At 38.9% G+C, this 13,070-nt stretch overlaps 2 protein-coding genes across 3 annotated transcripts in view; one reads left to right on the top strand and one right to left on the bottom strand.

Moving 5' to 3' along the window:
- LOC144634241 (phytanoyl-CoA dioxygenase domain-containing protein 1 homolog) overlaps positions 1–13,070 on the bottom strand; it is a 115,909-nt gene that overhangs the window by 53,894 nt on the left and 48,945 nt on the right. The gene's annotated exons all lie outside the window — the stretch shown is intronic.
- On the top strand, positions 10,457–12,158 carry LOC144634885 (uncharacterized). The gene has a single exon (XM_078493931.1). It carries the CDS (start codon positions 10,566–10,568, stop codon positions 12,141–12,143), a length of 1,578 nt encoding a protein of 525 aa, XP_078350057.1. The 5' UTR covers positions 10,457–10,565; the 3' UTR covers positions 12,144–12,158.

Genomic DNA, 13,070 nt, shown 5'->3' with positions numbered 1-13,070 from the left:
TTAAACAACCCAACAAAATGGTGTGGATCTGGTGCAATATTTCCAAAGACAAACGTTATATTTAATTATGCATGTCTCGATCAGAACTTCGGCTAGTGTAACTGAATAGTATAAACTAACTGCAGGTGTAATTAAGTATAAGGTTATATACAAATCTACAAATATTTCATTTAGGTGTAAAAATTGACTCATAGATTTTATTTTCTCTGTCCTTTTCAGTTTGGTTCCTCCCGACCTCATCAAGTAGTCAGTCCACTGTCCTAAGTTAGCAGTCCATGCCAGCTCAACCCATGTTCTCAGCGTCGTCTTGACAACGAAAGACACAAGTTCTTCTTGGTAGTGGTTAGTGTGGTTTTTTGTGGGGCAGGGAAGGGTGGGTAAATAGAGCTCTGGATGAACCTTACACTCGGCTAATTTTCGGCTTGCATTCGGCCTATATTCGGCTTATACGACTGTTTCGGCTTAACTTAATTTAGACAGTTTAGTTAGTGCTGGGTGGGTTGGGTATGGGCCTTCCCTTTTCCTTTCTTGGGTTTCATAATTCGGCTTCGAATATTTCATTCGGTCAATTATTCGGTACTCAGTTTAAGTTTCGGGTTTTCTTCGGCACGCTTCGGTTTTTGTTTCGACAAGACTTCGGGCTTCACTTCGGCTTCTGCGCCATCTCCCGCTTAGTGCTTTTACCAAAATTTTTTTTCTTATCTAAGTTCCTCTCAATGACAGCAATATCACTGTTATTGACTGGAACTTTACCCCTTAAATAGCAGTATTATTGCTGTTATTAACAGGGTCGTTTTCGGTTCAAGGTTCATCCAGTTAATTAAATATCTAATTAATCGACTAATTAACTTATTTAGTGATAAAAGCTAGGAAACTAGAGAATGACCACTTAACACGGAAATGAAGACGGTTTTGTTTTCTCCTGTCACGTTAAGTTGTCAGTTTTCTAGTTAGCTTATTAGTGTAGGCTCGCACTTGCGAGTGTAGTTCAGCGCCAAGGCTTAAGTAGTTAGCCGGGAATCTGGGACAAAGCACACATCCTAGTTAATATCGCTTACAAATTTCAGCTTAGGCAGCCTCCAAAAGCGTTTACGGGACAATTCACCAGATGCATCCTATGAGAAGATCTTATCATCTATCTAGACAGTGAAGAGACTGAGAGCATAGCATATAGTTACTTGTAGTTACTTGAGAGGCTTTTCTCGCTTACAGGCGGTGTTAGCAACCGGGCATATACATGTCTCTTTGTTAGCGTTGCCTCGTGGGACGAGTCTCCTCAAGGAATCCGCTTGCATTGCACCTCGCAGGCGCAGGTCGCTTAGACCGTCTACAAATTGTAGGCGTTGGTAGACTTCACTTCCGGCGGAGAACTGGAGCGCCACTTGGAGACTGGATCGACACAAGCTTACTCAATAAACAGTTGTTAAGACCTGTTTAGTTATACGTTACTAAGGCCTGGAGAAAGGAAAGCCAAGCTCGACCTCACGCAATAGCAAGACAGTAATAGAGTAAATTAGTCAGGTAGACGCAACATCGACGAGCCAAGACAATCAAAACAAGTGAAGCAAGGAGATAACATTGGAAACACGCACGGATAACGAGGACACATGAAAAAACAGCATCCCTTTTCATTGCATCTGAATTGATAGACAAGAAAGAATAGATAGCGTAAAAAATAATTATAAAACCAGTATGAACCGCACTGGTGAATATTGGTTTGATTTCGGGCGCTTGGATTCTCCACATAGTCTAGCTAGAACAAAAAGCGTGCTTGAAGATTTCAGTAATCAGCAAGATTTCGCAAAATATGTCTAATTAGCTTTTTTACCGTGTTCACCCTTATTCGCCCATATGGTACATGCTACAGCAATTATTCATTCTGAGGTCGGTGAATAATTGTTTATTTATTAAAGACATTTTTAAGGTAATATAAAATCATATTTGCAAAATAATAATAAGAAGAAGGTTGTTGTTGTTGTGCTGTTGTTGTCTTTGCCACACGCGTGACAAGCGTGGAAAGCGCGCGCGGATAAATGCTGTAAGACTTTGGAAGTGCAACACGCGCTCTGCACCACAATGTTTGTTTCCTTTGAGAATCAAACCTGAATTGCTGTTGTTTGAAAAACAAAATCACTTAATTTACTCCAGAACGTATAAACCAAGGCGAAACAGACATTGTGGACTGCAGTGCGGGTTGCATTCCAGCGTTATACAGCATATATAGCCTCGCTTCGGCTCCGGCTCAGTGAACGTTTCGATTCGGTTGCTTTCGGAAGGCTTCGAACGTGGTCGGCTTTCGGATTTCGGCTTTCGGCTTTCGGTTTAACCGCGAATATACGACAAGGGCCATGGTATCGCGGTTTTCTCGATAGCAGGCCATTGCGAACCCTATATAAATGTCCGAGCAACCCTGCGTGTTCCACGAGCAGTGTCAAGTTTTACAGACACAGGAACATTCTTGGTTTCTCTGGGCACTTTTTTTCAAATAGGAGCGCACCCCCTCATGGATTACTTTAGGTCCTGTGTAATAATTTAAGCTAATGTACCTAGAAGTATTGTAATATTCTTTTGGAAATGTAAGAATAGTAGGGACTAACGTTTATGAATAGTGTTATGAGGCATTTTAACCAACTGTTTTCTTGGGGGGGGGGAGGGTATAGAATACATTAAGATAAATCCATGTAGAAGGTTTATACTTTTAAGATCTTCTTCTCTGTCGGGGCTCATTTTCGGGAGCAAAAACGGCCGGCACGAAACAAGAATTTGGGAATAAAAATTACATTTCAGTTAACAGTGTGTTTTGTCGTTACTTTGTGGGTTTCTTTTGTCTGGATGAATAACTAACTCTAAAGTATTTATTCTTTGGTATGCACGCTCACCGCCGCTTTAAAGCTATGGTGGTGGGAAGGGATTATGTTTATGCTGCAAACTTTAACTTGTCCACTTTCGGGGACGTCTTCGTTACTGTAAAATCGAATCTTCTGGTTGGTTCCGTTCTCCAAGCGTTCATTTTCGGGGACGCAGAACATGATATTTCAACAAGAATTTTTTAAAGCACCTCAGCTGGCAACGTATGGCAGTCATTTTTCGGGGATGACTTGTTCGATTTTAATTTGCTCAACTTCGCTTCGGGTCGGGTCCTAAGTACGCCAGTTTTCGGTGGCGTAAAACATGTTTCATTTGCGGGTACAACGAATTCTTACAACGTACAGGTAAAGTTCTCCTTTTAGCGTTTCTACTTAGCAAAGCCACAACAAAGAACTACGTTTACGCTTAACACAAGGTAAGTGTCCGTTTAGCGTACCTCAGCTCCGTCTATCAGGACCTATCAGGTTCAAAAGCATATTGTATAACTGAACTGAATATCCGTACTGTGTGTAGTTAGTGCTATGTTCAGCTTAAGAATAAATAAATAAAACTTTTACTTTTGTGTCACTTTGTTCTAAATACTGTAAATAATTTATTAATAAAAACTGATCTGCACACAACCGACTCACAGTCTCGTTTCATTTCTTCTCCCTTCGACTGGCTCCTTCTCTTTCGAGATCGCTCTTTGTAATATTTTATAATGGTGGTGAAGACTGCAAATATTTAACAGTGAAAGGTTGCTGCTCTCAGTTATTTTTTCCTAGCGTCCATTTTCGGGGACGCAGTAATTCGTTTAAATTGTATACAAAGAACTTTTTCCAGTGGTCAGGTCGTCCATTTTCGTGGATGACTCGGATGAGTTTGTCAACTCGTGCGTTTTGGTGGATTCTAGCTGCGCCTATTTTCGTCGGCGTAAAACGTGGTACCGTACAATATATGTCCATTTTCGGGGACGTAGTAATTCGTTTAAATTGTATACAAAGAATTCTTTCCAGTGTTTATGTCGTCCATTTTCGTGGATGACTCGGACGAGTTTGTCAACTCGCGCGTTCTGGTGGATTCTAGCTGCGCCTATTTTCGTCGGCGTAAAATGTGGTACCGTACAATAGCTGTCCATTTTCGGGGACGTAGTAATTCGATTTAACTGTATACAAAGAACTTTCCAGTGTTTATGTCGTCAATTTTCGTGGGTGCCTCGGAAGAGTATGTCAGCTTGCGCCGCGTTCTGGTGGATTGTAGCTACGCCAAATTTCGTCGGCGTAAAACGTGGTACCGTACGTAGGTGTCCATTTTTGCGGACAAGCGAATTTTCGCAACCCAGTTTTTCGTTTGGGGTTGCTTCAGCTAAAAAAAACAACAAAAAGGCAATGCTTACAGTCAGTTAACACCAGGAGCTTTGTCCAGAAAGGATCTGAACGACATCGCGACATTAATGACTGAGGTACGAACGTTACTAGCTGCACATCGTTATATTTATACAAGGTTAACTCACACATTTTAGATTCTTTTTCGCTTTGAAGTACAGGTTGATAAACCACGTGCGGCCATCTGCAACTGACTGTTCAGTACTCCACATACCTTTCCTTTCAGGCGAAAGAGACTTGGTAAGTATTGCTCTGTAGATTCAACTCTTTGCTAGCTTAAATGTTTTTCATTTCAAATCATTTGAGAGTTAAGTCTTTGTTTGAAGAGTTTACTCGTATCTGCATGACAGTATATGCTTCGATTTTCCACAGGAAAGTAGTCAGATGCCCTAACCGACAGAAAACCGGCCACGAGGCAAGCGAAAGTGAGCGTCTTGAGTCATGTTTTGATTGGTATTAACTTATCTCGAAGTTAAGTATTTACAGGTTGGTTTGATGTTGCCTCAATGAAGCCAGGACGAAAAACAAGTGGTTGGGCCATTGACAGCTATAAAGGATGGAGCTTTCCCCAGGGATGCTTGATTGTGAGTATTATATGCAATTTTCGCCGGCTACTTTATGCGGGTTGAATCTAGTTATCACTTTAAACAACCTAGAAGAATAAAGAAAACACACGAACAAGAGGATGCCACTTTCTTGATGTACTATCAAATTTTTATGTGACCAATATATTGAATCGTTTAGATGACACAACAATTATTTGTCATCAGTCTAAAGCTTAGTACGCCAGTAATGACATAGGACAGCAGAGATACGCGCGCATACAGTGCTCAGTGTACTTGTCCATAGCCACGTCATATCTACACTGAGAGAGTTGGACGGGGAGCCCTCGTGCATGGACATTGTACGTTGGTCTCGTCAGAAAACCATCCTAGAAACGATATCAGGTTTGACGTAATATTTCATGCCCACATGTCAGATTCATAGGAGCAAATGTGTTTATGCAGGGACCCTAAAGGCTACACTAAATCACTGCAAGAATCATTATGGGCCGTAGATCCATTATCTGTCAGAGGAGATCCCGAGGGTTCTAGTGTAGGGCCCTTGAAGCTTTTGAAATGTAAGGAGAAGAACATTCTTTGATCAGTCTAACTTTGTTAAAGTTTCCAAGTACAGTAATCTTAATTCATGGAAACTACCACTGATATCCTGGTTACATCGTTAACACATGTATATTCATGTGGTCGACAATTTAAGTTCCTGGATATTCAAAATTTTAAGCAATCCATAGTTTCCAAGAGCCCCAGTTTTAATCGTCTTTTGCCCTATTTCAGCCTTAGATCTCGTTCTATCTCTCCTCCCTGGCTGTATATCTCATATGTGCCTCCTGTGGAATATGTCCTGGCTATATTTCTGTAACTTTGTGTAGTTGGGTAGTACTTTTTTTTATCTTGCAGCTTCGTACGTAATCAGCAACATTCCATCTGTAACTTCAATGCTGCCAGTTTATGGCATCCCAACTGATATGCTGTTTGGACATTTAGTTGAGAACTCATGCAGATTTACACCTGAATGGCATAATACCAGTCTTTGATCAGACAACTATCATCTCAGCTATTCAGCGGTAATAACGTCCTGCAGACTTCGTGCTCTGAGGATCATCTTCCCGGGGCATGCCGATTCTTCCTGTTGCTTAAGCATCCAAATCCGACAGACTTCGGGCTCTGCGGAACATCTTCCCTGTCACCAGAAAACCATGCTGATTCTTCCTGCTGCTTCAGCAAGCTATATCCTGCAAACTTCAGGCATTGTGAATGATCGTCTCCGCCACCAGACAGCGCCGATTCTTCCTGCTGCCTCGGAATCTGAGGATCATAATCCTTCCACCAGACAGGCCTGCCGATTCTCCTGTTTAAGCAACCCTACATCATTCAGACTACGGGCTCTGACGATCATCTTCCCCACCACCAGAGAGGCCAGCTAATGCTTCCTGCTGCTTCAGCTTTCAGGATCGGCATCTCGGAGCCAAGACCTTATGGTTAAGAGAGGTGAGTTTGTAGCTGCGTGCATTTTTAAGCAGTATTTGGCTTTTAAGAGATGTTAGCAGTCTTGATAAAAACGATCCCTTTCACCTTTATTTTCAGCAATAAAACAGCGTGCCAAGTCAACAATCATATACTTGCAGCGTAAGAGTGTTCGATGTGACCATTTCATCACGAGTGGGCGGGCGGCGCAGTGATCCTGACTTACAGCATCAATCCAGTTAGTCAGTCAGCCGTCCTCTAAGAGCTTCTCCAGAACAGCAGACCTGCCATCGACCTATGCAGCCTACAGCTACGTTCTCAAGACTAATGCAGTTCCATTGAGCTACACAGCCAGTTACTCTATATCTGCAAATAGCAACGACGTAGAAAAGCAGTTAGCAGGCCTCTCTTGGCCCATTGCAGCGTATCTTTAGACCAGATACACTTAAGACTGATGGTTCAATATCCAACGGAAACAGAACTGATGCTCAAGGACGTCAGGTAAACTGTCCAAGTTGACGGACCATCTATAGAGTTACAAACAGTTCGCTTCTGTTAATGAACAACGCATGCGTAAAGATTGTTTAAAAAGAGGTGTGTCCTGTGACGTCACGGCGGCCATATTGACGTTTCCAAACGTGATATTTTCAGTTTCTTTGATAAATGAATTTTGACTGACTATTCAAACGGAAACATTTTGAATGACGATTTTGGAGCCACCAGTATGACAGCCTTAAAAACACTCAGCTCAGTCGATGTATATTTTATAGAAATAGGGATAACAAATGATCAAGGCATGTTCGGAGAATATGGAACTACATCACGAAAACACTGCTGTTTGACGGAATACAGTTACTTGTTGTTTGACACTTTATATATAGTAAGGAGAAATGATCTCTTAATCACTCTAGTTAGGTTTCAGGACAGGATCACATTCTAGCAGGCCTATTCGCTGCTCCTACAAATGGAATAAGTTAATCCAGATCTAGAGTGGTTTTACTTAACCCGTGAAAAAGATCCATGAGTAATAAAAGTAAAGTTAAATTACTCGACTCGTTTTTAAAGCATTCTGTTAGGGTCAAATAGAAGACACTTTCCTTTAATTTACATTTTGCTTCACTGGTTAGGAAAATCCACTCCTAAAATGTTGTGTCTGATATACAATTTTATATAATCACAAGTTCGGTGATAAGAGATAATGAGATAATAAATTTTATGATATTTGTTATATCAAAAAAATTCATTATATGGTTAAATGAATTATAAAAAACTGATCTGCACGCAACCGACTCACAATCTCGCTTAACCTCTCTCTCTCTAATTATGTGAGACCATGTTCCTAAAAAAAAAACTTGTATTTCAAACAATGCAGTAGGGCTTGTAAAATTATATGAAACCATACATTCTGAAACTTTAGATTCATGATTTAAACAATTTTCCACTTATACTATGGTATGTTATTATATATTACTTTCACACAATTCATTATATCATATGTTTAATTACATCATATAATCCGTTATATCATAATTCATTTATCATACAATTTACAATGAGATAATGAGATACTAAATTTTATGATATTTGTTATATCATAAAATTAATTATATGGTAAAATGAATTATATGATATTAATCGATATATCATATTATTAGTTTATGATACATCGAATTACATCTCATGATTCATTATAATTATCACATAATCAATTGTATGAATGAATTATGATATATTGAATTATATGATATAAAAAATTATATGATATAACCAACTTAACTGTTATCTATAAAAAGGGTCCTCATAAAAAGTAAAAATTAACTTACCGTATACCTAAAATATAATTTAAAAAGATTAAAATATAAAAAAACTAAGATTTAAGCTCAAATAACTTCTGGATAATGAATTAAATAATATAATTAACTGAATGGAAGAAAAAAATATTAAATATTGCATTTTGTATTGCAACTGATATAATGACATTGCATACGTTGGACGAACTTGTTTTAATCACGAATCTAAATTTCGAATACATGGTTTCAATAATTTTGTTAGTCCTACTGTAGTTTTTGAAATAAGAGATTATTTGACGAACATGGTTTCGCATAATTTTAAAATGGAAGGTTTATTGTTTTTTTGTTTCCTTTTTTTTTAATTTGTACACGTGGCGCCCAATCTAGTCGCGGTATATAGTCTCGTGTGAAAAAGACAGTAGACGCGATGGAATGTATAAGGATGACATAAGACATGGTATCGGAAAATAAGATTAAAAGAAAACAACAGGACATTAAAGGGACTGTGTCATGGCTGAGTTAAGTTTATTTATTAAGTTTTGCTAAATACTCACTATGAAACTTAATGGTTGAAAAAAAATTACTTCTACGGAACTCAATGACAAAACCATAGCTTCATTGCAACCAAATGTGTCTCCCAGGCGTTATAATTTAAAGTTACAAGCAAACAAGATTAACTTTGAAAACTGTTCAGCCCAACAATATTTCAAAAACCCATTTCGAAATCCATTTCAATCATCATCAGTTTTGACCATCCGTACCTTCATTTGTATTTACTGTGTTATTGAAATGTTTCTTTACTGTTTTGAGAGGTTATTTTTTATATTTCACCGAATTTGATGGTCATTTCCCTTGCCTAAATTTGGCTAAAATCCATGACACAGTCCCTTTAACACCTGTCTTGTGATGTTTACAAAGATTTAATGAAATAACTTTAGGCATTGAACCGGCACGTGATGATTTAAAAAATCATATTATTACATATAAAAAGAAAACAAACACAACTAAACGACTGAGGTCTAACACTTAGAAAAATAAAATTTACAATCTTTCTTTATGTATCACTTAGAAAGTATTGGACCAACAATAAAACATCCTGATTGGTTTATTATTCTTAGTTCAGTTGTGTAATGAATAGGCATTTTTTTAGGTAAATAAAATTAAAATTACACTTCTTGTCTGCATGTGTGGTTCTTTTTTGTCACTGATTGTCTGTTCCAGGCTCACTAATGGCCAATTCCCTCTATGAGGCACGCTTGCAGGAAATCATGGTAATCGTATTCAACGTTCCCAAAACTCATGCATGTTTTGCTAAATACAACTACCATGATTCCCTGTAGGCGCGTCTGATAAGGGGAACGGGTCATTAGGGGCAAGCAAACGAAAAAGGAAGCATAAAGGAAAACGGATTAGGGTAAATGGAAGTGCAAAAAAGCTGGTGTGCGGATTAGCTCCTCGGTTCCGGTTTGAAACTTTCTTTTTTTGTTTGTGCGCCCAGTTTAATTTTCCTCCACTGCAAAATTAAGGAGACCTTATACATTCAAGAACTACAACCTTCTTTAAATGCCAATGTCGGCAGTGAGAGGTTGTTACTTTATTAACTGAAATGTAAATATTAAGTTACTGCTGAAGATCAATTGTCTCAGTCTAGGTTCCAGACCCCTTTCATAATAATATATAAAGAGTTGCCAAAATTTTAACGGTCATACTTTTGAAAATGTATGTAGCTTAGCATACGAAACGTCAAGTTTAGTAAAATGCGATTTTTCATAATGTTTATCACCGCTGTTTGTGTTATATTTTTAATCAAGTTACGATGGGTATAATCACTGCATTCTATTTTTAGACCTCGCGCGCTTCGCTATTCATAAAATTAAACGGATGGCGTAAGAAGTCACGCGAGTGGCATAAATAATATCAAGAGAGTAAATGATTGCATAATCAGTTCCGGAAATTCAAGAAGATGCCTCCATATATGAATGGCTTGTCTGGTTCTCTCTTATCATTGATATTCAACTGGAAAGACAGGTAATTAGTTATAGCTAGTACTGAGTACTCTTTCTATTATCAGCCTTTCTTAGAAGTATGTACATTTGGTAATTCTTGACGCAAATAGGCATGACAAAAAGGACATTCAAACGTCATCATTTCCCAAAATTGTTTGTGCAGGCTTCGTGACTGAGGTCAAGAAAGGAAACCAGCGATGCGAACTGTTCCAAAGGGAATAAGAAGCCTTGTTCTTGTATAAAATCAACTTGGATCAGGAATATTTTGTCATACTTTCACTCTTTCTTGAAACTGAAATCATAAAAATATAGTAAATGACCTTAATCGTAATTTATTTCATTTTTCTCAAATTATCTTGAGCACATAACTTATATGGTCCGGCCTGTTTACTTCTCAGTCTTTACGCTTAGTATTTCAAGGAGTGGGGAGTACTAACGCGCTGCTACGCAAGAAACACAGATAATACCAAAAGAACGAGACAGTTTCGCTGTGAATTACTCTCACTACTAAAGATGGCGACGACTCCATTCTCGTTCGAAGGCGTGCTTGCATATCTAGCAGAAACCTTCACCGCTGGAGTGATTCAGTCTTATCAGGGACAGGCTAGAGTCCTTGAAGATGATCCTTTGATACGAGGCCAGGATCCCTTGGAGGACTTTAAGAAGTTCAGAAACAATGATACGATCTTTCAGGAGTACGATCCACCCCCGGGAGACGACAGCAAAATGGGCTGGAAAAGATCTCGACCGGCAAAATGGTGGATGTCGCTTTGGAAGGCCGTGAAAGATGTCTTCTGTATTCAAATTCTTGGAGGTTTGGCTCTCGGGTCGGTTGCTATTTTAATTTTGGTTTTGGATTTCAATTCCGTTGATCTTTGCTACGAGCAGAAGACGAATGGCCATTGGAAGACGATTCCTCCTTACATTCAAGCTATCATTGTGACTGCTGATACCACAGAAGCATATGTGATCCAAATGTGGCCATTTCTTCTCATAATCACAATGTTTGGCTGGCATTTAGTAAAGAAACTCAATCTGTTGATTCTCAATCTACTGGCTGCTTTTTTGGACACTTGCTACAGACTTTACCTTCAGGTTTACGGAATATACGATAAGTCCTGGAAGATGGTTCCTTTGAATGCTTTATTTCTATTCATAGTACTATTAAATTCTTTACTTGTCGGAAGAGAAGTTGCTAAAAACAGCGAAACTGAAAGATCCAGAAAGCTCAAGAAAATTATCAAGGTTTCTGCGATCCTCGCAGCCCAATTAGCCTTTGGGGTTCCAATTGCTTATGGCATCGTTTATGGCCTCATTCCTTTTTATAATCGTCAGAACGAAACCTACAGGGCTGTCATTGCTGGCGCATTGCCTCTAGTAACGGCTATTCCAAAGGTCATCGTGCGTTTGGCAGCTCAAAGAATCGATTTCATTCACCCGGGCGACGCGCACGTGCTGTTAATCGTTCTGTACACTGCGTCTGCTATCGGTTTCCGTGTCATGCAAGCAGAGCTCACAAGTCTTCGACTGTTCATTCTTTTGAGCTTCGCACACGGCTCTGTAGACCTACTAGAAAGGTTAACCATTGTTGTGCGAGATTATCTGTGGTACTTTATTTACAAGAAGATTAAACGAGACGGAACAGAGACCATCATGAGCGCTGAGAAATTTCGCACCCCAAGAAGCATGCGCTTTATCGCCGACATGAGCATTCAGATGATTCTCGGAGAATCGACTGCGTTGATAGCAGCGGTCGGCTTTATCCAGCTGTACAGTTTCATGTACAACAACAATAGTCCGTCCTTCGCCGACATGCATTTGATTTACGATTTCTTTATTCGCGTTTCCATCGCTCTTAGCATCGATTTCGTCTTCAATTCATTCTCGTTTTGGCTGCAAATGTCATATTTAAACATCGCTGTGGTGCGAGTTTGGAAGAAAAAATGGCGGAAGCACTTGGTTGTTGGTCTTATTTTGACCTCCATGACAATGTGCTACTTTACTACTTATTTGATCGCAGTTGTAAGAGACAAACATTCGGGAGAGACAATGCGTCATTTTAATTGCACGGGGCCGTTTTCTAGGTTCTAGCTAAGTTTTAACAAACTAGTACCTTAAGGTTACTATTTTCAGCGGCTACTAATTTTAGCGATTTTTTCAGAGCAAGATTTAGCGACTATTTTATTCAGCGATTTTCCGAAAATTTTAAAAAGTAAGTGATATTGTGTAAACCTGTTTTTACAGCAAGGCGCCCAAATGTGTGACCACTTTTAATTTATTCACATTCTTTCGTGCAGATTTAATCCAATCGAAAGCCGTGGATAGCTTGCAGTTGACTTTTGATTGGATTAAATCTGCACGAAAGAATGTGAATAAATTAAAAGTGGTCACACATTTGGGCGCCTTGCTGTAATGAACATATAACTAAGATGGAAATAAATGTTCAGTAAAGAACCCCGGGTAAAGAACAAACTCACTTGAAATTTATCAAAACATTTGCATTCCAGAAAGAACAAAGTTACCTGCATCTATTTTAAAAAGAATTTTTCAAGTTGACTATGCTTATTTTGTTTCTTTTTGGGGTGGGAGGGAAGGTACTTAAATTCAGTAAGCGAGTAGTAAATTTAACCGAGACAATTTTTAGCGAGTACTAAATTTAGCGATTTTTACTCAACTCGCTAAAATCGCTAAAATTAGTAGCCGCTAACAATAGTAACCTTAAGGTAAATGCTTTAACAGTGCAAAAAAGAAGAATCAGTCTGTACATAAGGCTTCGCTTTTAGTTTTCGATGAGAACAGCATAGGCCATCATAATGCCTCGTTGCCTCGTCAGCAGCGGTCTTCATTCAACTGCCACGCACAGTGAGTCAGGTATAACAACTTATACAACTTAGATGCCCAAATTTGCATCATATTTGCTCAATTTTCAAACTTAAGTAAATCCATTGTTTCGTCCAGTGACACTGTCCCCCTCTGAACGTATATATGTATGGCTCTTAGAGCTTGTTATTACAATAC

This window comes from Oculina patagonica, chromosome 13 (assembly GCF_052425735.1).
Source record: "Oculina patagonica isolate OP01 chromosome 13, crgOcupat, whole genome shotgun sequence".
NCBI lineage: Eukaryota > Metazoa > Cnidaria > Anthozoa > Scleractinia > Oculinidae > Oculina > Oculina patagonica.
This window is presented reverse-complemented; position numbering and strand designations above follow the sequence as displayed.